At 49.7% G+C, this 27,081-nt stretch overlaps 1 protein-coding gene across 1 annotated transcript in view; it reads left to right on the forward strand.

The window, feature by feature from the left end:
* LOC119389195 (kinesin-like protein KIF12) overlaps positions 1 to 27,081 on the forward strand; it is a 332,325-nt gene that overhangs the window by 38,358 nt on the left and 266,886 nt on the right. Inside the window, exon 3 of the mRNA XM_049415048.1 lies at positions 6,161 to 6,403. Within this exon, the coding sequence (XP_049271005.1) occupies positions 6,161 to 6,403 (243 nt within the window). The remainder of the gene's footprint in view (positions 1 to 6,160; positions 6,404 to 27,081) is intronic.

The following is a 27,081-nucleotide window of genomic DNA, read 5'->3' on the forward strand; positions in this document are numbered from 1 at the left end:
TCCACTCCGCCGATTTTTGCGGAGCAACTTTCACTGCTCCACCGAATGACTCCCGCTCTGAATCCGCTCTGATTCTCCCATTGGAACGCTAAACTCCCGCCCTCACTCTGCCATTGGAACACACTTGCTCCAAAAGGAGCATAAAAGCTTGCTCCCACTCCGCCATTGGAATTCAACATTAGAGCCTCCCGCTCGCATCTCTTGCTCATCAGCACTTTCGCTGGCTGTCTCACCCGCGCAGTTTAAATGATTTACATACAAATAATCATTTTCTTCGCTCTCTAGACTGGCGGATAGCTTAACGCATCTGGGAACAATGCAGCTGTTTTTCTCCGAACAACCTAGCTCGCATGCCTCGGAGTTGTCCACAACTTCATTGCACTCTCTACTCTGTTCTTTGGCGTCACCTCCGGACATCACTCTGAAGACGACGTTGAAGCGTCTGCTCTTGTGTTTTCTGGTTATCCGAATACAGACTTGTCTTTCGTCGTCGCAACGTGGTCCTGTACCTTGTTATTTCCGCGTTGCGACACTGGTGGAGGTGCGGTTCATCGCTATTCGTCAAAAAGTTTCGGTGTGCTATGAAATCGCCTCGTTGTTGCGCGACTTCACAAGTCTGCGAACTCGCGGTGTTAAAATGAAGTGTGCACAATAAACAGTGCATTACTGTGCTGAACGATAACTATTTCTTTTAGAATAGCCAGACAGAGTCCCATTCTGGACGTAATTCAAGAAGGCTACCCACCAATGGCATTGGCAGCGGCTACTTGTAGCAGCGGGCGAGATGGATTCATATGTGTACAACAAATACTTTCAGTTGTAGTATAACGACGTTGAGCTGTTTTTGCGCGTATACCTCTCTACCACTCTGTGAACTCATCGTTGCTGACAGAGAGGTAGAGAGAGAAATAAACATTATTAGGAACAGATACAATCCTTCGCAGGTGGGCAGCCTTCTTAGTCAGAAAACCATGGACGCTGATCATCTCCGTGGTGGGGTAGATCAAGCTACAGGGCAAACCTGAAAGCTGGGCTTCTCAATGTGCTGAGTCCACTGCCTTGTTACAAGCCGCCGCGATTGCTGCAGGCTACCATATGATAAGCAACTTGTGAGTCAGGCTAATCAGAGACTAAAATGGGTTTGGGTGTAGCGCCGCGTACGAAGATGGTAAGACAGAAGATGACAGGAAAGAGGTGCTGTCCTGGAGAGCATGACTTACAAAAGGGCCTGCCGAACGGGCAATATACTGAACAAGGGGAATGCAGGGTTTCAACACCAACTAGCCTGCACTGACACCCTTGTTCACTAAAGTGGGAATCTTTATTAGCTCTCCTGGATCGGCACAACTAAAATACTCGACACTTCTGAACACACATCGACTCACAGCAGCTTGGATATGAAGCAGAGGCTATGCTATTTGTTTTGAAGGAAAGAACTTAAATTTCCTGAAAAAGGAGAGCGTTTGATAGGGCTATAAAACGTTTACTGGTTCCCGCCCGTATTTGCGTCGCCGATTACTTAAATTTGAGGTCATGCCGAACAAATAAAATCATGACAGATTGCTGTAATCTTACAAAGCCCCTGCTGAGCGATAGCGTTTTTTGCAATGCTCGAGCGCACGGCGAGAAAGCGTGCAATAGACAGGCCGCACCGCAGAGAGCCTCCAAGGCGTGGTCATGACACACGGAGGACAGTCGTCACAACAGAATTGTAGGAAAGATTTTTTACCGAATTACGTTATTACTGCGTTCAAGTAAAAAAAAATCGGCAGACCCCACGCGTTGTGGAAATCGGTTTCATGCGAAGCAGTCAGCGAGTACTTCTATGGTGTACTTGATCGCTTTGAGCCAAGCGTGACGAGGTGGATCGACGTGTTTTTGTAACTGTAGTAGCTGTGTGTACATCGTTGGCTTACCAGGTACGTCGACAACACTGGCGTTTAAAGGGTAACTTGAGGTGCGACGTAATGTCAGCATTCACCCTAGAGTACCTACGTCAGTATTATCGAAACTAAGTGCACTTTATGGTGCAATCATGTGAATATCACACGTAACTTTCGTTGATGTGTTCCACCGGTATCGAGAAATGCTCCAATATAGCTTACGAATCATAGGAATACAAATGTAATGTTGATTAGACTGCTATAAAAGCGGAGCCAACACTGCAACCACAGACGTAGATCTGATGAGTAAGACTTGTTGCTGGGCGAGTTGGTTGAAATCTATGGGGTACATTTTAGCGCAAACTATGAAAGAAAGCACGGGAAAAGAGTAGAGGAAAGCAGAAAGGTCGAGCGCTAGGTTTAGCGTTCGACCTTTCTGCTTTCCTCTACTCTTTTGCCGTGCTTTCTTTCATAGTTTGCGCTAAAATGTACCCCATGCCCCGTAGATCTGATATCACGCCTGTATCGCAGGAGTGCATATACACTGTTTATTGCTTTCTTGTAAGATTAGATAGCCAGCACACAACCACAATTGAATGACATTGCACAGACATTACGCCTGCAGATACTGTTTTTACAAACCAGTTTATAGACCTGGCGTGGCTCTGTGGTAGAATATCTGATTGCCACGCAGAATGCTTGGGTTTGATTCCTGCTGGGATCCTAATTTTTATTCTTTCCATTCGTCTGGTCAACGCTGCCGATGTCGGTTTTTATTCACGCTGTCTCATTTAAATTACCAATGTCTGTTCTCGCCGTTCCTGGGTAGATATAAACTATCAATCACCTCTGGCGCATACCCGTACACCGGGGGCCGTGGTAAACGGGTATGTGCCACACATGTCTCGAGGAAAAAGTTTGAAGACGTACGCGACAGGATTTTCACGTTATTCATTTCATGACCCGACAGTCATATTCGTCAAATGCTCTTACCCTGCCATGCCAATTTTGTTCTACACCAAGTTAAGGAGGCGATCATGAGATCACCCAGACGTAGGCGGATAGATAGATAGATAGATAGATAGATAGATAGATAGATAGATAGATAGATAGATAGATAGATAGATAGATAGATAGATAGATAGATAGATAGATAGATAGATAGATAGATAGATAGATAGATAGATAGATAGATAGAAAGGAAACGCTCAAAGCGCCAAAGGTTCGCTAAGAAATGGTTCGCATTTAAAACTTTGCCTCACTTGTTAGTTTCCCAGTCTGTAACCGACAATGACCACTGTCGATGTTGGGGGTTCGGCCGCCCCTAACATCTCTCAGTGGGGGCTAGCGCCCCCCTTGCCCCCCCGGTAGATACGCCTATGTCACTCTGGTATTCTTGCCTAACGGGTCGACATATCCTTGGACACCGCATGCAAGACCCACCTTTGCGATACAGTCACGTGAACCTAGCTCACATACCTGGAAGCTCACAACTGCCCTCTCTTCTCCACACTGTACTTTGGCGCCATCTCCTGAACTTACTGTGGTGTTCTCGAATAGCGGGTGGACAAGTCCTTGGACACCGCATGCAAGATCCACTGTTGCGATACGCTCACATGGTGTCTGCGCCAGATTTTCCACCGCTCTTGGCTGCTTCTCTAGCACTCCACTGACACAACACCTCTTCGCGCTCATTCTGGCCTACAACAGCCTCTACTGCTACTGGAAACTCTTCCGCAGCTGATACCTTCAGTTGACTTATGAACACGCTGCTCTCACACGTGCTAACTTTCTCAACGGCTCTGAATTGCACCGCACTCGACTGTTCCTCGCAACTTTCGTGCGCTGCATCTACAGAGTGACCACTCTGCTGCTTTCTATCTCGCTCGATTCTAACCTTTCACACTCGCGTTCCAATCTTTCACACTCCTCAGTTAATGCTTGCATCGCCTTCCTGTGTTCTTTAACTCTTGCTTCCTCTATTTGCTCTTCCTGTTCTCTTTTCATCTTAACCTCTCTCGTTTCCTGTTCAATTAGGATTATATTCCCGAAGTACTCAATATCCTCCTTGTTATTGCTTTCAATTATTACTTCACAGATTTCAGATGCAGGCGTATCGTCGCCTACATCTAAGTCGAGCTCCCAACACAACTCAAACAGGCTATCTGTCGTCAATCTCATCGTGTCCGTGGCGTCTACTTTGCTTTGGCTCAGCTCTCACAAAGCAGAAACCCACCCGCGTTTCAATTCTGGGTCTAGAGAAATTGAAGGCTGGCAAATCCCACAGCAGATACCAAAAGCTTAACCAGAGAACCAGCATCACATGGCCAACATCCGTCTCTACCGTTTTCCTGTTTCACCGTCACTCTTCTACTGTTTCAAACATCCCAAAACACTCTCGCAACGTACCCTGATCTGCGTCTATCAAATAACCTGAGGTACTCTGCTTATCCTATCATGCTCTGATCAACACCGCGTGCTGCTCAGTGCTGAGATAACAACCACAGTTTCTTAGCAGTTGCAACGTTTATCTATTAACGGGCCTTGGCTAAAAGACTCGATAACTCTCAAGCGCAAAGGCGGGCACTCACCCCATACCGTGCGTTCATGGTACGCCGCGTCGATCACGCCGAATTCCACGTTCTAGGGCTTTCGGCTGACCTCCGGACCATGTCGCTTTCCGTCGATCCGTCTTTTCCCACCGTCTGCCATCCAGTTGTTGCGAGCGGCCTTTGCAGGCCCCGGAGACTAGGAAGGAAGATGCAGAGGCAGCATGAAGAGACTGAAGGGAAACTTAACGTGCTTTATTTACATTGTTTACGTGGCGAGCATTTTCTTACATGACGAACATTTTCGTCTGACATAACGAACATCTTGTTACATAATGAAGATTTCGCGTTTACATGACGACGATTTCGTGTCGAATGAGCCCGCGGGGGTTCGTTTTAAAGCGTCTCTTTTCCCCAGATCCCTGGATGGGGGAATTGCTACAAGTTGCGACGGTCCAATCACGTCACACACGACACTATAGAGGGTGCCGCTTCCACCCGCCCAGGTCAACGTCCTGGACCGGGGCGTGGCCACCGCACTCAGTACCTGTGGCACCAAGGCGGTCCTTCCTTGCCATGTGAAGGCCGTAAGGCGATGGGTCACACGCTCGGACAAACGGGCGCATGAGAAGGTCCACCGCTCCGAAGTACCTCATCGCTCAGTTAGCGGCACTGGTTGCCATCCGCGCCGACACCGCTGTCTCTTCAAGGAAGATGTCGCGACCGGAGACCATTACGGTCGTCTCGTCGAACATTGATGTGTGAGACTGCATGGCGCCTCACTTCCCGTCTCGGGAGGGCAAATCAAGTGTTTGAATGGCTCTCAGCAGGCAAGCTGCCCTTCGACGCCTTGTTCGAAGAACAGGGGACGCCGCTTCTCTTTCGGCACAGGGGCCGATCGTAACAGCAGTAAAAGTTATCCGCATCGTCCCGTTGCCCGTTGGGCACTCTCCTGAACACGTTCACCAACGATGAAACGCACTTCGCGACTCCGCGCACAGCAAAAATTCTCACGACAATAATTTAAAGAATGCGTACAAGTGCGGAACACCAAAACACATGAAGGGCGTGTCGCCGCAGACGAACTTTATGAGCACGCCTATGCAGACACGGCAAGGGCTGCACTGAACAATAATGGCGCGCTCGTCTCTTCAGAGGCGCTAAGAAAAAGGTTTTTCGTAATAATTAGACACTGTCATAAAATATTTTCACGTTGATTCTACATAATATTTTTCAGGAAAAAATACTTCACTTGTAAAACATTATGATTGCTTCGCCCTTGAATAAAACTTGGTTTTTCGCTATTAGTGTTTGTCGCGCTTAGTCGGTTTTGTCGCGCTTAGTCGGCTTAGTCGCGCTTAGAAGGTTTTTTGCTATTACTGTTTGTCGCGCGCACCTAGTCGCGCTTCAGTCGCTGCACCCATAACTCCCCTTGCTGATGTTGCTGGCAATTGGTTCTGAACCGCCTTTCGCCCGAATCTTCGCGACCTATTTAGATCGACTTTGGAATATGTGAGCAGGAGCACCTCGAAGGCGACGGAGGGGTGGGTTGGTTGTGGTGACGATTGGCGTCAGCATTTTGTGGTACTCTGCGTAAATTCATTGCAGTCATATGGCTCGCTGCGGCTTAAACTGTGCAGTCACGTGCGACCGCAATAAAAAGAAACACGCTCATGAAATAGATTTTCCACGTTACGGCATATTGCAGCGCTACCATTTACTGTGCAGGCCGCAAGAACCGCCAGGTGCGCAGTCACGACATGAACGAACACTCAAGTCGCAGCCACAGCATACTGACCATCAGCTTGGCTTCCGAAGTGCACGACCCCGATGACCCGAACACGTTCATCCGGCGCCAGGGAAAGCTGTCCCTCGTCGACCTCGCTGGCTCCGAGAAGACCAAGAAGACGCGCAGCCGAGGAAACACGTTCGTCGAGGCAAACAACATCAACAAGTCTCTTCTTGTGCTCGGTATGAAACTGCTCAAGTATTCAGCATTTGGGATAGGACAACTATCCCTAGGTTAGGGCGGCTAGAATGGGGAGGTGTGCTGAGCGCAGCGCGTTTCCCTTGCCTGGGAGGGTTCGTCTGCGCGCCGATGCCGCCAGGGACGCTGCTGCAGGGGGCGCGGGTACACCCGCCGCTGTCGCAGATTGCCCGTTGGAAGGAAACGCGGCGTGATTTTTTCTTTTCACCAATTACGTGTTCTTTATTGTACACGGGTCATGCATTAGTGAGCTGTGGTTATAATGCGCTATAAAACGAAGAGAACTGAACGCTGGTGCTTCGTTCCTGGCTGCTACGAAAACTCTGAAACGAAAAAACTGAATTGCGAAGGAATGCAGTAATATTGCTTAACAAAATGTATGTTCGCCCTATCATGGTAAAGGCGTCGTTTTTTAACACGAAAGTGTTTTATGCCGAGGTTAACCAAGACTTCAGTGACGTATTTCCGTCACGGAAATGACTTCGAAAAAATTTACACGATCAGATGGCAAAGAAAAATAGCTCCGTCAACTGGCATCGAACACACGACCGCTCGGTCCGCAACAACAGATGCCGGGCACGCTATCCACTGCGCCCTAGTCACATACTCTAGATGCTTTACAAACGCGCCTTTTATATCTACCACTCTCCCGGTTGGCGCGGTGGTGTTGCCGTCTGGGAGCGGTAAAGTAATTCGTCATTATTGTGGCCTCCGTGATTATCACCTGCAACGCGTTACACGTCCGTCCCATTCGGCTCGCTTTCAATAGAAATTCAATTTTGTCAATGCCTTAGCACACCGCGAGGTGGCCATCTTAACCCTAGCGTCGTAAAAGCGTCCGCCACGCTCATAGCATCACGCTAATCCAAACAAAAAAATTTGCAGTGGCTTAGCTCGGCTACGCCAGGATATACGTAGCGTTAGCAAAGGTTGAGCTGATTATTCTGAGCTTCCCAGATTGTCTAGGATTAGGTTGATTGTCATGCTTACTGCTGCTCCAATGACACACATTCGGCCACATCGTTCAGAACCGGTAGACCTGGCGGCATGGCCGGGTAACGATACCCATTGGTAACGCTAAAGAGCGGAATGTTCTGCTTAACGATAAAGTTCTTGCGCGTTGTACAAATCCCCGCCACGGTTTCACCCCACTCAGGCGCCGCTACTAAACTCAACGTGTCACGCATGGCACTACTTAGCGGCGTCAAGTCTTTCATGTGCCATAGTCTTTCACACACGTCGCACACGTATCCAAACGGATTGTTTACGAAGTCCGTCTCGAAGGTCCGAGTCCCACTGGCGCTTTCGCTAAGTTTCACAGTTTCGCTAAGATCGGCGAGCCTTGACGTCATCGACGGCGTCTTGTTGTTGCTGCTGCTGCAGAGGTGGTCGGGCACGTCGCTCAGCATCCTGGCGACGCCGCTTTGCTAGACGTTCCTCCCTTTCCTCCAGTGTCTCCGCAGCACGTTTAGCCTTCCTCTGTTCATTCTTCGTACGCTGAACCGCTAATTGCCAGGCAGCTACTTCGGGATCCGATGACTATAGCTTCTCGGCTCTTCTGCGCCGTTGAGCAGCATTGGCGCTCTCCTTCTCCATGGCGTTACCCACCTGCAAACGCCAGTCAGAGGCGCTATCAAGCGGCGCCAGCGCATTGTCAGACGGCGACTGCACAGCGAAGGGGAATAGCTGCGCGCGCCATGGCTACGACGTCACCCCTCTCGAATGCGCAGAGCAGCAGCGGCGAGTCGCGCGCGCCGGCGCCAGTCTGTCTGCCCGGCAACAACGCCACTCCTCCCGCACTCCGCCACCAGCAACGGCGAGCCGCGCGCTGCGGTGTCGGAGAGCGCGTGAGATCCCGGCTCCGCACTCATCCTCGCGCATGTGCAGCACGGCTCATGATGATCTACGCGAAATCGGCTCCGGCTAGGCAAGTGTAGCTAACGCTACAGGATAGCTCTACGACGCGCGCCTGCCTCACCTGGCCGTAACACCGCGTTCCCCGCTCACACGCTCGCCCCGAGAAAAATCGCTGCCGGGCTACTGGGGCGGCACGACGCACTTTGCGTTTCCCTCTAGTCCGGCCGTGGTGTTCAATCACATTTTAACATGCCGCGGGATGGCTACCAAGTTCTGCGTCCAATATGCGACGCCCTTCTGGCTATCACACCTCGTTCTCTGATTACGCTTTCACCGTTAACTACTACAGCTGCCACAACGGTTTGTTTAATCCTTTAACGTGGACGTTATTCGTCGGGATGGAGATGTACCACCAATCATCAAAGTGGGTGCATCCACGTTAAACGGTGCTATAGCTGTCAGACTTCAACATACATTGTGCAAACTCTCTTATATCAATGTACAGTTACCATTCACTTACTTCTGTAAGGGCACGCTTAACTTTCGTGTTATTCGGATTCCTATGACGGAGGGATCAACCATCTTTTTGTTGTTTTTTCTTTGGCAACGCAGCTTAAAAATGAAACCTCTAGTACTATTAGAAAGGAAAGATTTGCGCTTGTGCCTTGGACTTCTACTGTTCGTTGCGAACAACGTGTTAGATGTGAAAGCACGATTACCATGATCTCTAATTAGATCAGAGATACCAACAGTTCAAACGTACATTTTAGAGATACACAGTTCGCATCAGAGACAATCATTATAAGTTTTCATTTAAAAACCTAGTTTATTCTTTGAAGCACATTGGTCGTGAGTGCACATCCCTCAGATTTTATTCGCATAAGCGCTGCTAGAACTACTTATTGTAAAAATATAACATATTGGGTCGTCAAGTAAGCTCAGTTCGACCCTTCGCATACCATTTCGTGATATTTTTTCTCCTAATGCTAAACAAATGCCATTTCTATATTTAAATGACCAGTACACGATTACCTTGCTCACATGACAATTAGCAATACAACTCATTACGTCAATTAAAAAGCCGCGACCTATGAATTGGTAGAAGGCAAGGTTAGGCCTGTAGAAGGCAAGGTTAGGTTAGCAACCTAGTCTAGTAACGTTGGGTTAGGCATCTTCTCTCGCTCTTTTCAGTGGTCTTTTTCAATTCGACTTCCCGATCATACACCTAAGGCGCTTAGCCGTGCTCCCTATTGGGTTGAAGAAATTAACGCTTTTTTTCTATATTCCTCTTATCATCGTATATATACACCTATATTTATTCCAGAAATATTGGCTGTTGTTTTAGCAAGCTCTCGTCAAATGAATCAACAGCAGTTATAGTTGCAGATTCGCTTTCGGTATGTTCAGCACTTCCTATATACGGCAACAAATTCAACACTCCTGAGCATGTTTCGTTATCTAATACTTGCAAACTTACAAAAAATTTGGTTTCTGACGGTTCCGGGCTACCGCGAATTGTATCTGAATGAAATGGTGGATTCATGTGTTTCAGTATCTCTGTGTCGGCCTCTGAGCCCTAATTTACCAGATACGGCTCATGCGACAGCTTTAAAGTATAGAAATGCTTTTTTGCAAAGCGACACTGCCAAATTATCGTTGGATAAATTTTAAAATTTCGTGCATGTAAGGTATTGCTGGAATAAACAGCGGCGTGCATCTTGACAATTAGAAGTTTCTTACAGCAGATTACGCTGTCGAATTCCACGAGTGAATTTTTATTTATATAATGTTGGTCTCATGGCGTCCCCGGCCGTTGTGCAAGTTTTGCAATCAATTGAAATAACAGACCACTTCCTTTTTATTCTGCCGCCGATATTCCAATAAGAAAAAAAAGCATGGCTGATCCCTCCGTCATAGGAATCGGTATAACACGAAAGTGAAACGTGTCTTCACAGATGTAGTGCTTATTGTGTAGTGATATATGAGAGCTTGTACAATGTCTATTCGTGTTTGGCAGCTATGGCACCTTTGACGTGGATGCACCCATGTTGACAGCATGTCTCTATCGCGACGACTAACGCCCATGATCATGATTAAACCGTTGTGGTAGCTGACGGTGTGAACATTAATTTGGACACAGCGAATCGTGAATCCCGCGTAAGGATGATATCAACAAGCTCATAATCAACATTGGTACCCGGTATGCACTTCTTCAAAGCGTCGTCAATTAAGGAGATAAACGGCACGGTGTGCGCTTTCTAGTAATGAGTAGCCGACGCCTGTGCTCATGCATACATAACACACACTGCGCTCCAGCAACACGGGAGGTAGAGATTCGTAGCATGAGCCGCAAACGCGTGCGTCCCGCTGGCCTCTGTCTCACAGGCGCTGCTCTCGCTCCACCAAGGCACGACGTTCGCCCGTCGAAATGGCGTCCTTTCTGCAACGCATATTGCAGCAGTTTTGTTAGTCGGTGCTCTCGCAATTGAAGCAGTCGGCCGCGGAGAAATCCCGTTGGTGCACGTGGAAGCTGCACTACTACGATGAGCCGACGCACGCTAACACGAAGCCAAAGGCAAAGAACGTAACTGCGTCAAGGGTGCCTCGGTGACGCCAGCGCGGCCAGCCTACCTCTCTGGTATCGAGACGCTTTAACCATGACCTCCGATATCGCGTGCAATCTCGGAGTAAGTGCTACTAGTGTCGATCGTGAAGCATTACTTCTTTTCACACCTCACAGACGGCGGCACCGCGCCGCTCCGCCCGCCGCGAAAGAGAATGTGTGAAAGATATAAGGCGCGTTCGCGCCGCGTCTAGCGTCTCTCGAGTTAGCTTAGTCGGTATGGTGTCGGACGCTTGCCGTCGCGGCCGCGACGTCATGGGTTCGATTCCCAGCGGGGTATCTTTTTCTTGGTTTTTTTTCGTTCTCACCCATTGGCGTCCATTTTATGAACGTCATATCCGTGACGGATGTACTTGGTGGACCCCGGCATAAAACACTTTCGTGTTAAAAAACATGGTTGATTCCTCCGTCATATAGGAATCGGAATAACACGAAAGTAAAGCGTGCCCTTACAGAATTAACTGAATGTTTACCGTACATTGATATAAGAGAGTTTGCACAAAATATATTGATGTCTGGCAGCTATAGCACCGTTTAACGTGGATATACCCACTTTGATAATTGGTGGTACATATCCATCCCGACGACTAACGCCCATGCTAAATGATTAAACAAACCCTTGTGGTGACTGTAGTAGTTAATGGTGCAAGCGTAATCAGAGAACGAGGTGTGATAGCCAGAAGAGCGTCGCATATTGGACGCAGCACTTGGTCTCCATCCCGCGGCATGTTAAAATGTGATTGAACACCACGGCCGGACTAGATGGAAACGCAAAGCGCGTCGTGCTTTGTTCGTACACAAAGCGCGTCGTGCTTGTTGGTACACATTCATAGTAAAGAACAGCGCGAAAACTACAAGGACGAGACAGCGCTAGTCTTGTTTCATCTGTCTTCGTATTCGTAGTTTTCGCGCTGTTTTTACTAAGAAAGGAAGATGTGACAGTGTGCCCTTTTTTTACTGCACCCGCTGAAAGGGAAAAGGAATAAGACGATTAACGCAGAAAACTGATGCAAGCTAAATAGCGCGAGACAGGTTTGCCGGATATCAGTAGCGCTACGCGGCACGTCGTATGGCCGACTCCCCGCGCCCTAGAATCACTGGAAATGTTCAGAGTACCGCAAAGGTAGGCTGCACGCGGGCAACATTGAGCGGCGGCGGCCATTTCCCTTCCGGACCGTCCGGCGGGTTGGTAGCGTGTGTTGAGAAGTGACCGATCTTTTCGCCTCGATGCCGTGTTACGCTCGGCGTAACTGCAATATGTGTGTGTGTTTCTTCAAAAGGATATCAGAAGTGATTTCGAGTCATTGACTGCGCGGTAAGCGGTGTAGCTAATGAAACGTGCGGCGAAGGTTGCCATGTGCTCGCGAACTCTCTCCGTGGCTTCATCGGTCTCTTTTCGTTTCACGGCCGGGTGTGTTCGCAATGTCCGGAGCTGTAGACATAGTTGCATTAGCGTAATGACCGTGTGAGATACCATTTACTTCGACACTTGGTGAATGTTGACTGTTTGCGCTTGCTTTGCAGTCGGTGTTCAGGTTCACTTCATAGCGCATTCGAGAACATTATCGACCATCGAGAACATTCAGCATTGCGTCCTTCGACTGATCGATGACGGATACCTGACTTGCGCACCATGCTTGCTGTTCAGCTGGGTGTTATCTGTAATAGAAGTGGTGTGTGTACGGTAAGTGGAAGTTGTGCGTGAAGTATTTGTCTCGGTTCGCGGAACGCCAGCAGCCTAACGCATGGGCGAATCGGCGTGCGGTAGGTAAGGTGCATCTTATTTTGCGGATACGTTGTCATTTCCTAACAGATACGCAGAAAATAGGCCATCAAAAGTGATTGACGCCACTACTCAGTTGTTTCATTTCCTATTGTTTGTCTCCTTAATATTCCCAACGTTTCAGTGCATTTGCAAATATTTTGCTGTGTTCCGACAAAGTTTTCTCTCTTTTTTTGGCGTTGCCAGCGCGTAAACTCCTGGGGTTCGGTTTCTGCACTGCTTTTAGTTTCAATTTTTTTTTCGTAATGCACTCTTGTTGAAACTTCCTCGATGCAGTGCTTTATGTTATTTTGATCAGAAATAGCACATCCCGTAAAGCTTTAACGCGCATGCTACTGCAACACAGTATGTACAAAGGTCTAGGGCTCGCATGAAATCGATTCCCTCAATGCGTGAGAGGATATGCCAATTTGTTTTTTTTTTTTTTTTGCTTTGACCATTTCTCACTCACTAAACAGTATTGTAAGGGTACGCTCGGCGCAATGCAGCATTAGCAACATTCCGTTTTGAAAAAAAAAATAAAATACGCTTAATAACATTGCCTTATACCAAGTTTATCAACAGAGTTCCACGCTTCAGTTTTGCGCAGTGGCAAATGATCATGCGACAATTACCTTCAAGGTATACAGTGAACAGTTATTATTTAAGAAGTCTTCGATTTTGCTCTCGTGCGTGACACGCTTATAACTCGAAATGCATGCACAATGTAGATAACAGATCGAGATATAAACAGCCGAACAAATAGAAAGGTATGTAGTATGTAGTTTTCAATATCGCTGAACATAGAGAACCGAAAAGGTGAAGTATCCTGTTGCATGAGAGCTTTTCCAGCAAAGTTTGTGTAGTTCACTGCAGAAAGGAGTGTTCTTCGAGGGGGGCGAATCCATTCCGCGGCCAACTATGCAGCCACGTACAACGACGCTCTTTGACGTTAATGATTCCCACACGGAATGCAAAAATATACGAATTTCCCGGAGTATCTCACCAGCAACGTTCGGTTACTGGTGAGCTACTCCCTGGCATCTGCAAGACGCGTTTAAAAAAGCGACGAAGTACTTCTAGGGACCGTGGTACTGCTAAATGTCCGGCCGCGCTCTGCATTGAACGCGCCTGCACCCAAAGCGCTTGGAAGGGATATGGCGGCGAGAGGTCACGTGATGCGAGTAAGCCAATCGCGTCGGCGGCGGCGCGCGGAAAACAGATGCGATACTCTGAAATTTTTCTAGTGACTCTACCGCGCCCCTGCGTACAGCGCCCCTTGCGGCATCGGCGCACTTTGAGGACCGGTTTTCGCGGCTGCTTTTCACACCTCCCCATTCTAGCCACCCTAGCGAGGTTCTGAAGCAGCACATTGCAAAAGCAGCGCAATGTTGTATAAGATTGTTGCCGGAAATAGCGTCTCCGAATTGGTTCATGTTAAATTAAGCTTGGAAAATATTGTTGCGCGTACCTGCGAGGACAACGAAGAACAGTGAACGTGCTGGCCGCCCCGCGCTGCAGCTAGAGAGAAGACGACGACGCTGAGGGAGACAACCTGTTGGCCGCTCCTGCGCTCACCTTCGAGACCTAATAAACGGCCCTTCAGCTGTAACGTCTCAGTCGCCTTCGCGCGTAACAGAGTGGTGGAGGTGCTGGGTACGCGTTTGCAACGACGGAACCACCATTGCTACACCTTCGTCGAAGCCGTCGACTTGCAGGCCTCCCGCCATCTGCCACAACCGTGTCCGACATGCCCGAAGAAGGCGACGCCCCCAGGGCTGCGCCTTGCGGTCCACTCCAGTACTATCGAGTTCCACCGCCCTTCGGAGGAAAATCGGGAGAAGATGTTGACGCGTGGCTCGTCCAGTACAAGCGAGTGAGCAAGTCCAACGGCTGGGATGCCGTCGCTCAGCTCACCAATGTGGTCTTCTGCCTTACCGACACGGCGCTCGTGAGGTACGAGAACCACGAGGACACGCTGACGATGTGGGACCGTTTTGTTCAAGAACTAAAGGCGTGTTTCGGCGACTCAGGCGTCAAAGGGAAGCGTGCGGAGCAGACACTGTCGCAACGCGCGCAGCTACCAGGTGAGACAATCACCACGTATATTGAAGATGTGCTGAAGCTGTGCAAGGTGGTCAATGCTCAAATGTCAGAGGAAGACAAAGTCGGCCATTTGCTGAAAGGCATTGCCGAGGATGTCTATAATTTCCTCATGGGAAAAGAAAACCTGAGCTCTGTGACCGAGGTCATTCGGCATTGCCGTACTTTTGAACAGCTCAAAATGCGCAGGATTGCTCCAAAGTTTGGCCGGCTGACAAACGTTACGACGGTTGCAAGCGTCGACACGAGCTCCTGCCAAGACCTGTCTTCGACGATCCGACAGATTGTCCGCGAAGAAACTTTCCCGCTATGAAGAGCTGTCACGTTCAGCAGTGGACCACCATTCCGTCCATGTGCCACGGGAGGCTGTGACTGCTCCGACCCCTCCGGCCCCTTGGCAACCGATGGTTGGCGCAGCGGCTGTAGAGTACAACGCAGCCCCACAGTCAAGAAGGACCTCACGCTTTCCAGCTCCCAGCTATGACCGGCGCGCTCAGCGTCCGCCTTCCTCGCGACGCGACATCTATCGCTATGATGTACGAGACGAACCGGCCCACTACACCAGAGAATATGATGCTCGGTTCATAGAAGAACAATCAAGGTTTCGACCTCTCCCAGTCTGCTACTCCTGTGGTGTCCCAGGACACATCTCGCGGTTTTGTAACCGTCGCGTAGCCCCACGGTATGGCCCACCACCGCAATTTACACGACCTTCCGAACGACCTCACGACGTCCCGCGAGCAACACACCTTCCGCCTAGCGACGATTATTGGGCACGCAGCTTCCGGAATCGCTCCCCGACATCTGACAGGAGTTTGACGCCACCACCACGTCCTCGCGCTCCCCGCTCACCCTCACCGCTGCGTCGCACCACGTCTCCTTTGCCATCGGAAAACTAGCAAGCGCGGCCGATGGAGGTGAGGTCGCCGGAGATGTGCTAATGCGAGAAATACCTCCTGTGTTAATGCTCAAGAACAAAGTGCGTGTTTTTGTTGACGATGTGCCTGTGATGGCTTTGGTAGACACGGGGGCAACAATTTCGGTCATGAGTGCTTGTTTTAAAAATACGCTGGGACGAAAGGTTGTATTTAAGTGGGATGAAGCGTCGAAGTTTTGCGGAGTGAGTGGTGAGCCGCTGCGGACTGTTGGTGTGTGTAGTGCTGACGTGTTTCTGGGAGGCCACGTTATTACGACGGAGTTCGTGACTATTCCCCGGGCGACACATGATGTTATTTTGGGTATGGACTTTTTGCGGGAGTGTGGTGCCACTGTCGACTGCCGCGAAGGGACGATATTCTTAAGTGGACACGTACCGTCAGCACTCCTGGAAAACCCTGCGGAGGGCGAGACGGCATTGTGTGTCTGTGGCGACACTATCATACCTCCATCATCAACCGTTCGTGTTCCTGTTGTTTGCTGCGGCAGCCATTCCACCAGCTTTGATGCCAACGTTGAACCAATGCACATCAACTGTATGAAGAAGAGTGTCCTGGTTCCACATTGTGTGGTGTCGATCAAAGGCGGACGCGCTGGCTTATGGACTGTCAATTGTTCCACGGAGCCGGTCATGCTTCCCGATGGCCTGAAGTTAGCCGTCGTTAGCGGAAAACACGCGGCCTTATCGGTGACGGAGCTTACAGATGTGCTGGAAGGATATCGCAGTCACAGTTCCGAAACGGCTCTTCTGTCAATGGTGAATAAGTCGCTGAGTACGAGTGAACGCCGAACGTTGGTGGATGTGCTTTCGAAGCACGTCTCTGTATTCGACTTTGCGCAGAAGGACAAAGTGCCCTCGATCCCTGCTTCTCGGACACGTCATACTATCAACACGGGTTCGGCAAATCCAATTAGACAGAAGGCATACCGCGTTTCACCAACGGAGCGTCAGATTATTAACGAGCAGGTGCAAGAAATGATGAAAAGAGGAGTCATACAAGAGTCGGCGAGTCCATGGGCAGCTCCAGTGATTCTTGTTAAAAAGAAAGATGGATCTTGGAGATTTTGCGTCTACTATCGCCGATTGAATGCAGTAACAAAAAGGGACGTGTACCCACTTCCCCGTATTGATGATGCCATCGACTGCCTTCATTCGGCCTCTTACTTTTTCTCCGTAGACTTAAGATCCGGCTACTGGCAAATTCCGATGCATCCTGAGGATAAGGAAAAGACTGCCTTTGTAACCCCTGACGGCCTTTTTGAATTCAACGTGATGCCATTTGGGCTGTGCAACGCTCCGGCGACTTCCGAGAGATTTATGGACACTATCCTTCGCGGCTTGAAGTGGAACATCTGCATGTGCTATCTCGACGACGTCGTCATCTTTGGCCGCACCTTCAGCGAACACAATTCACGTCTGGATATTGTACTGAACTGTATCAGAAACGCTGGCCTTGTTCTAAACTCAAAGAAGTGCCACTTCGGAGACCGCCAAACCCTTGTGCTCGGACACCTCGTCGATCAGGATGGCATCCGCCCAGATCCCCAGAAGACAGCAGCCGTTTGAAGCGTTCAGTGCACCGCGCTCTGTTAAGGAGCTCCGTAGCTTTCTTGGGCTTTGCTCCTATTTTCGTCGCTTTATACCTAAGTTTGCCGACGTCGCGTATCCGCTGACATGTCTGCTACGAAAGAACATTCCCTTTGAGTGGACTCCGGAGTGCGACTCCTCTTTTCGTCAACTGAAGTTCCTCCTGACGTCACGGCCTGTTCTTCAACACTTCAACCCTTCAGCTCCGACAGAACTTCACACAGATGCTAGTGGCATAGGAATTGGCGCCGTCCTAGTTCAACGCTACGGTAACTGCGAACACGTGATCGCATACGCAAGTCGCTCCCTGAGTAGGCCAGAGCAGAATTACACTGTTACAGAACAAGAATGCCTCGCGGTAGTATTTGCGATTCAGAGGTTTCGGTCTTACCTGTATGGGCGCCCATTCACAGTCGTCACCGACCACCACTCATTGTGTTGGCTTGTGAACCTTCGTGACCCTTGTGGCCGTCTAGCACGCTGGGCGCTTCGGCTCCAATAATATAGTTTCACCGTCTCGTATAAGAGTGGTCGACGACACGCCGATGCGGACTGCCTTTCACGTATGCCACTCAGCAATACCGAGTGTGACGCCGATGATTGCGACCACGTTGTAGCTTCCCTGTCGCCGAAATTTCCAGACCTCAGCACTTTCAAGGACGAACAGCGAAAGGACACTAAATTAGCACTGCTCTTCACAGCTCCTACAGCACGCAATTTTTGTGTACGCCATGGACTTTTGTATAAGAAGAACTTTTCCAGCACTGGCGCACGTTTCCTTCTGGTGGTGCCGGAAAGCCTTCGGCCAGCGATTCTAAGTGCTATGCACGACGATCCTACGTCCGGACATCTAGGTTCTGCGCGGACGCTCTACCGCACCAAGGAACGCTTTTATTGGCCTGGAATGCGACAGTCTATCGAGGTGTATGTGGCCAGTTGCACGCAGTGTCAGCGCCACAAACGCCCATCTGCTGCTCCGGCTGGTCTCCTACAGCCGGTGCCACCTCCAAGCACACCTTTCCAACAAGTGGGCATTGACCTCGTGGCCCTTTTCCAAAATCAGCGCAAGGCTATCGCTGGGTAATTGTATGTGTCGATTACCTCATACGCTACTGCGAGACGGCAGCCGTGCCCTCCGCAACTGCCATCGACGTCTCGGTGTTCCTGTTGCAACACGTTATCCTTCGACATGGCCCACCTCAGGTGATCATCAGTGATCGTGGACGACAATTTACGGCGGATATCGTAGAGGAGCTGCTTCGACTGTGTGAGTCCCACCTGCGTCACTCGTCTCCATACCACCCGCAAACGAACGGGCTCACGGAGCGCACCAATCGAACAATTGTAAACATGCTCTCTATGTATGTCTCGTCCGACCACAAGAACTGGGATGACGTGCTACCATTCATAACGTACGCGTTCAACACCGCTAAGCACGAGACAACTGGTTATAGGCCTTTCTTCTTGATGTATGCACGCCCGCCACGGCACATACTCGACACAGTTTTGCCTTTCTCTACGCACGAAAACATCTCTGTCGCCGAAACACTATGCCTTGCGGAAGAGGCGCGTCGTATTGCTCGTCTACGCGCTGTGGCATCGCAAGACAAATCCAAAGCACGCTACGACATCCGCCATCGTCCTGCAACTTATCGTCCCGGCGATTTAGTGTGGCTATGGACTCCGGCACGGAGACGTGGGTTAAGCCAAAAGTTCTTGGCCACATATGACGGACCGTTTGTTGTCATTAAGAAACTCACGGAGGTCACGTACATAGTAGCTCGCCTCACGAAAAGTGGTACAAGAACTGCTAAAACCCAAGCCGTTCATGTCGCTCGCCTGAAGTCGTGCACACCAAGATGAATCAATGAACTCGCCCGGCGGGCTTTGTCTGCGTGGAGAGGAATGTTGCGCGTACCTGCGAGGACAACGAAGAACAGTGAACGTGCTGGCCGCCCCGCGCTGCAGCTAGAGAGAAGACGACGACGCTGAGGGAGACAACCTGTTGGCCGCTCCTGCGCTCACCTTCGAGACCTAATAAAACGGCCCTTCAGCTGTAACGTCTCAGTCGCCTTCGCGCGTAACAATATACTTATCGCTATGATGAATGCATCAATTTTGCCCCTTCATATATGACTGTGTGTGGAGCAGGGCTGCAAACTGCCAGGAAAAATTTACTGGCGCCGCAATATTCATATGGCGACGGATTAACAGCAAAGATGTGTTCGCGTTTTTGCTGTAGGCGCCTGTCCGCACGCTTATCAGGCGCTTCACTTCCTCACTTTGCTGTTATTTCCTTAAAGAGCCCCTCCGTGGGAGGGGGGATATTACATAAGGGGTGTGTTTACAATTGTGCAGTGCATAATTAGTAACCGCATATACAAATCAAAAGATTAGTGCCTAAGCTTTTCAGTAAATGTTCATGAGCCGGTGACTTCAGCGACAGAACAGGGCAGGCCGTTTCGCTCAGTCAATGAACGGCAAAAAAATTCACCGACGATTACGATACTGCCTAATGCGAATTCTGAGCGTAGCTTCGTGTTGGGACAAGGCCAACTGTGTTTGAAGTTTTGGCTTTCTGCAAGGTATCAACTACGCCATAAATCGTAATTTTTTGAAGTAGGACAGCACCCACTACGCCATTATTCGTCTTCTGTGGCTAAGCGAGGTACCCGCTACACATCTTTAAAGTATTATGTGTACTTTGTTGATGCTGCATGTGGCTGATAACGACGAAGAATATGGCTGAGCACTTTGCAGTGGGTAGGAAGCATTAAACCACACACTCGTTGCGCAATCAGCATTGTGTGATGACTGGTTGTTATTTTACTCTTCTGCCACGCTATATTAGATATAGGTTAACGCGATTTCTTGCCCGACATGACGCCTGTATTGGGTCTTTTTGAAAATGAGCTTCAAGCACCAGCGTAGCTTTGATCAATAAAAAAAACCAGCCTGGTTCTGTGGTAGGATACTCTACTGCCACGCGTAGGGCCCGGGTTCAAATCCCATTCGATACTCTGTATTTTAGGAGCTTACTCCTTATGCTCGGCTCTTGTCCATCACCGTAGCCGGGCTTGTTCATCGACGTAGCCGCTGGTTCTCATTGCTCCCGCAATGAGTGGTTGTTATTTTACTCTTCTGCTACGCTATATTAGAGAGGTTAACGTATTTCTTGCCCGACATGATGCCTGTATAGGGTCTTTTTGAAAATGAGCTTCAGCACCAGCGTGGCTTTGATCAATAAACAAAAAAAAAACAGCCTGGTTCTGTGGTAGAATACTCTACTGCCACGCGTAGGGCCCGGGATCAAAACCCATTCGGTGCTCGGTATTTCAGGAGCTTGCTTCTTATGCTTGAGTCTTGTCCATCGCCGTAGCCGGGCTTGTTCATCGCCGTAGCCGCTGGTTCTCACTGCTCCCGCTAGCTTGGCGTAACGCAGGCAAAGTATAACCATCTCAGCGCACGCTCGCGCGAAAGAGAAGCCTTCTTCCTCTTGTTCGTCGAGCGCCTTGACGATGATATTAACGCAGGCAAAACCACATTTAACATAGCCAACTGTAGCATGCGCACGCTCGCGCGAAAGAGAAGTCTTCTTCCTCATAAGGTGGCAAACTGGGCTAGTTGGAACATACTCAACATGTCAGCGCAAAAAGAACACGAAACTCTTGCTGTATGAAGCAGTCTAAGCGTTTCACTGAATGCGCGAGCGGAGTGGTGTACTCCGTCCCTTTGTCCATGCGGTGGTGCGTACATTGGGCAGACGGGTCGTTGTCTTAACGTCCGTCTAAGGGAGCACGCTAGCTCTCTGAAAGGTACACCATCTACGCATCTTTCCCTCCATTGCCGGCAGTGCGGATGCGCAGCCGAGCTAAACAAACCGCTGTGATGATGAGGCACAGGGACCAGCGCACGCGTGAAATCGCTGAAGCGTTTGAAATTATAAAAGCAAGAGACAGATGCGTGAGCCAGCTTTCAATCGCTCTCAGAGAAGCTGAGATTACATATCTTCAGCATACGTGATTACATGCCTGGTGGGGGATAAGATTTTTTGTTTTTCTTTCTGCTTATATAGACACATTTCTTCCATTAAACTTTCAGTTGTTAGTCAGCGCTTGTGTCGCGCCCTTCCTTGTGTTTTCGTGTTCTTTTTTGCGCTGAACATGTTGAGACTTCTTCCTCTTGTTCTTCGAGCGCCTTGATGATGATATTAACGCAGGCAAAACCACAATTTAGCATAGCCAAAACTGTTACACGCGCACGCCTCGCGCGAGCGCCTTCGAGCGCTTTCTTCGAGAGGTTCTTCGAGCGCGTTGATGATGATATTAACGCAGGCAAAACCACGTAACACAGGTGAAATACTACAACCATCTCAGCGCACGCTCGCGCGAAAGAGAAGTCTTCCTTTTGTTATTCGAGCGCCTTCAAGATGATATTAACACAGGCAAAACCACATATAGCATAGCCAAATGTAGCATGCGGCGCTCGCTCCACCCGGCGCGTGCTCTATTTGATAGGAGACCGCTAAAGGGTCACAACTGCGCGCTTCTCGCAAGAGCTCGCGAGGCCAAAGAGAGACGTCAGTGTCGTGCGGACCCCGAGATACAAGCCCGTGAAGCCGAAGCAGCGCGGAAGCGGCGGCAAGAGAACCTCGATGAGGTACGGCCGCGGGATGCAGCGGTCAAGCGCCGAAAGCGATCGCTACCTAAAGTTGCACTAAAAAAAAAAGGGAGCGAGAATGGAGCAACGGGCTCCGTTTCCTTCGGAGCCGCGACTTTCTCCTTTGCGGACGATTTACCCGTCGCGCCCTCTTGCGGCAAGCGCCAAGGGAGAAACTTTTCTCCTCAACCACGTGACTAGCGCGCGCGCGCATGCGCACGCCGAGTTAAATTGTAATTCCGTGCTGCGGAGAGCGGCTGCCCTTTGCGCTCACTCGGCAGCCTCAGACCAGACTATCCAGTGCTACCGATCTCGGCCAGTCGCGTGCAATTACTTGTACCTAGGATTGATGCGAGCAACACACGAGTGACGTTCATTGTTTTGTTCTACGTGTTGAGTAACCTGTGTGACGTTTTTTTTTTATAGGCTCGGCGTGTGCGCGATGCGCCGCATACTTCCGTGTGTCACGTGTTGTTTGTATACGTTTGCGCACGATCTGCTTGTCATAAATACAGCAAGTACCGCTTCACAAAACAGTCCTTGTTGTAATGAACACCTTAGACTGTACACCAATAATTCAATTTTTTTCGGCGTTAACATACTTGGCTAGAGCACGCGTTTTTAGTTTTACACAGCACTTATAGCACTTATCTATACAACAAGCAATATAAAGAAGCATGAAGGTTAATTTTTACAACATTTTAGCAAACGTGATACCACTGGACAGTGCACGCGTGAAAGTACGATAACATATAATTGCTGGAGTTGACGTGTCGAAACCACCGTATGATTATGAGGCACGCCGTAGTGCGGGACTACGGATTAATTTCGATCAACTGGGGTTCTTTAACGTGCACCCGAACATAAGCACATGGGTGTTCTTTGAATTTCGCCCCCACTGAAATGTGGCCGCCGTGGCCGCATTTTAACGTTAACCTGCATCATAATTGCACATACCTGAAAAACAAGTCAATGACTTCTGTCAATTAAGCCAAAATTCTCAATCACATGCGTTTTGGAACACGCATGCCATCACTGAGAATTAGGACCGACTTATGCACGCGTGCAGTATGTATCTCTCGTTCTCAGGATTTTGCTTTGGCGTGCGAAACTCAACACAAAATGCGCTTCTAATGACAGCTGTGCACAGTAGGTAATCACTAACACTCTCACTCACCTTTGTGAAAAGAGTATTCCAAATCCAACGCAAGACAAACCACCGCCACAACGACAACTACACAGTTGTCGCACAATGACCACAATTTCACACGCCAGGCGAATACCGTGACGTAACAGTAGCAGAGCAGCATGTAGGTACAGCGTACTGAAATATTACAGAACACGTAGTGTGGGTAGCGTTCTTTTCCATAATTCGCGCGGTGTAGCGCCAGTTTCTCTACTCAAGTAATCGAGCTGCCGCGACGCCAAGAGCCACTGACATCGCTCTCGAAAGACCACCGTCCGGTGCGAGGCCATCTTGTCTTGTTTCTTCGCACGACCCGCGTTGTAACGTACTATACATAAATGAGACGGCCGTACCGCATCAGAAGCATTGTCACTGAAGGGCTAGCAGTTGAAAGAATCCATGGCCCATCGTCCTACTTGTGGTCAACGCATGAACAGAATGTGAACAGATGTTAACGCCAAACCATTCAACGAAGGCGACGGAATCTGAACTATGTTGCCGATGTTGCGCTCTCACACAGTAACTATTGAAAATAAAGAAATCAGAGAGAGAAATTTCATCTGTGGCCGCTGTCGGAAGATGGCGCTACTTCAAAATATCGTCGGAATGGTATGAACGGTTGTCAGTATGGTCGTTTTCGCACTAACTTAATCAACTCTCTGTAATTATATTGTTCATTATCATGCGGCTTTAGATTAACTGGTGCGCTTGGCTAAGCCATAGCTACTATTTAATAATGTAGGCGTATATTGTGACGCAGCCATGAAACCGTAAAGAGTTGAAGAAAAATGACGCATCTTTGTGCCACCATAGTCCACTGTAATTCAGTGACTATATAAGGGCCAGCGCTTCTTAGAGGGGTATCTGTAAACGCCTGTACGTGTGCGTCTGTAGTGAGTTGTTTGTGTTGTAGGTTTTATTGCGATAGCAATTATATGGACAGTCTCGGCTGGATTTTGCCGTCGCCGTCGCCGCCGTCATGCACCGTATATGTATAAGTATGTATATATCTATAAATTCCCCACAGAAAAATAACTCAGAAAAATGCTTCCGAAGCGCGGAATCGAACCAGGGACCTCCTGCTCCGCAGCGAGCGGCGCTATCCACTACGCCACGAAACGCAGATCCTCCACGTAGCTAACGGCGAGCGTTATATACACACCATTATCGCTGGACGGACTCAGAGACAGCAGGCGATAATAAGCGTTTCTTCAATACCAGCGAGGTGGCGCTAGGAGCCCGACGGGCGCATTTAAAAGTCGTCGGCGAGCTCGCTCGCTTCTTCTTATATTTGCGCATGGGAGAAGCTTGCCCTTCCGCTGTCTGCTCGCGCGGTTTTCTCGTGGCGAGGGGTAGAGGAATGTTTCACGCTTTCACCGTGATGTCCGCGCTCATGTTACGGCGCGTACGAATGTCACTCGAGCTCAGGGACGCCGCTAAACGAACAAACAGAAGATGAGCGCGAACTATCAAGTGTCACAGCTCGACACTTGAAGCACGCTAGTTTCCTTCGCTGCTTCGGCCGCCTTTTGCAAGGCGGCCGCCTTCGGCCGCCTTGCAACAGAAGCGCTGTTCAAACTGAGAGTATCCATTGGCGAGCCTCACTTCGTATAGCATTAGTTCATTGCTATCGCATTCATTGCTTCGGCCTTGCGGCGAAACTGTGACTTTTTTATACATGCGAATGAATTGTGTATGTAATGAATTGAATGTGCGTACTTGTGTCTGCCTAGTGAACGTGTGCGTATCAACTTTCCGGTGTCCTTGAGTAATCCATGAATGGCCCTACCTCCCCGAAATGCCGTGTCCAGTATCAACGTACGCCGCCTCAGTCAGAAACAACTTTTCTTTTAGTATTGTTTAATCCCTCTAGATGGCGCCAGCTACCACCTACTTCGCGGCCGCGGCGCTCTCACAGCTCCACCTACTTATATGAAGTTGAACATCTATCTATCGAAACTATGCTCTGCTGCGCCGGGATTCTTTTGATGCGACATAATGTACATTTTGGAGGCACAAACGCGTGGATAACGTCGCTACACCGTGTGACGCTTCGACAAATAAAGACAGCAAGCCTAACGTACAGTCTCCGGGTGAGAGCCCCTTTGCAGTATCCGTCTCTTTTAAAGTGAACGCCGTCTCGCTGGCCGAGCGAAACGTACGAGTTCCGAAGTTCTGTTTCGCGAGGTTTTCATCACTACAGGTTTGTCTGCTTGATTTTTATTGTCATAGCGTTCGATATTAAGCTCAGTGGGACCGTTTTTTGTGACTGCCAGTGCCGCATACGCTTTATCAGTCGAGAATCGATGCGCTCGCTAGGCCTAAATCTATTGCTCGCTTCACTGGCTTGGCGTCAGCCATCTTGATTTTGACGGTTTCTTCATTGAAAAGGGAGGAACGGTTGCTCCATTTGAAGACGAACATTGGGGACATCGCCGTTTCTCCCTTAAAGGAGAGAGGGTCACTCCATTTTTTTAAGAGTGTGGTGGCGCCGACGCGCCCTTCAAGCGCGATTTCCTCCACCACACGTTCGGCCACAGCCGCAAAGTCTGCGACCGCTTGTTGTTCGACAAGAACATGACCACAATCGCTACTATAACAACATGTCACGTCTTTATATGACAGCAGACGGCTTGTACGGAGTATTCACGGTTTACCCGATTATCTCCGAGCAAGCTTCTCTAACATCATTCACTTCGTGGATATGGTGTGGATTTTTTAAAATGCGAATGCATTTCTTAGTCGGGCTTGGTGAGGCATCCGGCGTTGTCCGCGCGCCGGCAGGTGTTATCTCTCCGACCCAAGACGCCTTGGGGCCCCACGCTAGTTTTCAATTTTTGCGTCTCGGGTCAACGCGAGCGCAAGAGCCCAAGAGTGGCTTGGGTTCTGCGCATGCGCCTTGGCGGCTCGCAAGCTTCTTGAGTCCCCAAGCTCCTTGGGGCCCCAATTCTCAAAGTATCTAATTACTACGCCGTGTACTCTCGGCGCAAGAAATGCATTCGCATTTCCTCACGATTCCCTTCGGGGAGGTGGGGGGCATTTTTTTTTTCATGTCTATTGGTTACGCCACCAACAGCGATGGCGACGCCGCTCTACGCAGGACCGGGCGCCTAAAGCCCTAAGCATATCCAGCGTTCTTGCCGGCGTTTTCTGGCGATGCGTCGCTTGGCGTCGTCACATAAACGCCGCCAGAGAGGGCGGCCAACCACATGAGAGGCGCTGAGGCCAGCGCCAGCCCAGCGTCTTTCATTGCGACCCGGCGGAATGAACCTGACACCTCGCAAAGCAGTGCGCAGTTACCGTCAATGGACCAACAAGAAATATTCCTGATTATAGGTTTTATGTCTCATTTGCAGTTTTGTAGTGCGAGAAACGAGTCTCAGTGCCACCGAAAAGTCTACTTTATTGCGATGGCAATTATATGGATAGTCTCGACGGGTTTTTGCCGTCGCCGTTGCCGTCATGTCCTTCCGGTATGAAGTCCAAGTTGATAAGATCTCCCGTGAATTGTATGTTCTAGTGCGGGTAAAAGCGCGCGAGCGGGGGCGACGAACGCGGCCGAAGCAGAGTTCAAATGAGCCGGCCCATTTCCGTCGCTCGGAGAGTGCATGCGATAACATCACCCCGCTCGAGATGCCTGCCGTCGAAGCAGACAGGAAACGTCCCACTTGTTTTAACGAGCCTTAAAAGACGCGAAGACGCGAGGGGGGGGGGGGTGTCGCGCGGGGAACAACTTTGAACTTTGAATCTAAGGGCGCGGTCGCGATCGCTGGCGCGCGCGCTATCTCGAAAGCCATCACAGCGGGGCGGGCGGTTCGTATACCCTTCTACGTGCTGCGCTCTCAACGCGAAGTGACTATGCGGAGAGCATCGCTGCCTGGCGCGGCCGTATTTTCTTACACCATCATTTTGTAGTTACGCGAGACCGGATACAAAACAGGTAGCTGC

The sequence above is a fragment of the Rhipicephalus sanguineus genome, chromosome 4 (genome assembly GCF_013339695.2).
Source record: "Rhipicephalus sanguineus isolate Rsan-2018 chromosome 4, BIME_Rsan_1.4, whole genome shotgun sequence".
Taxonomy (NCBI): domain Eukaryota; kingdom Metazoa; phylum Arthropoda; class Arachnida; order Ixodida; family Ixodidae; genus Rhipicephalus; species Rhipicephalus sanguineus.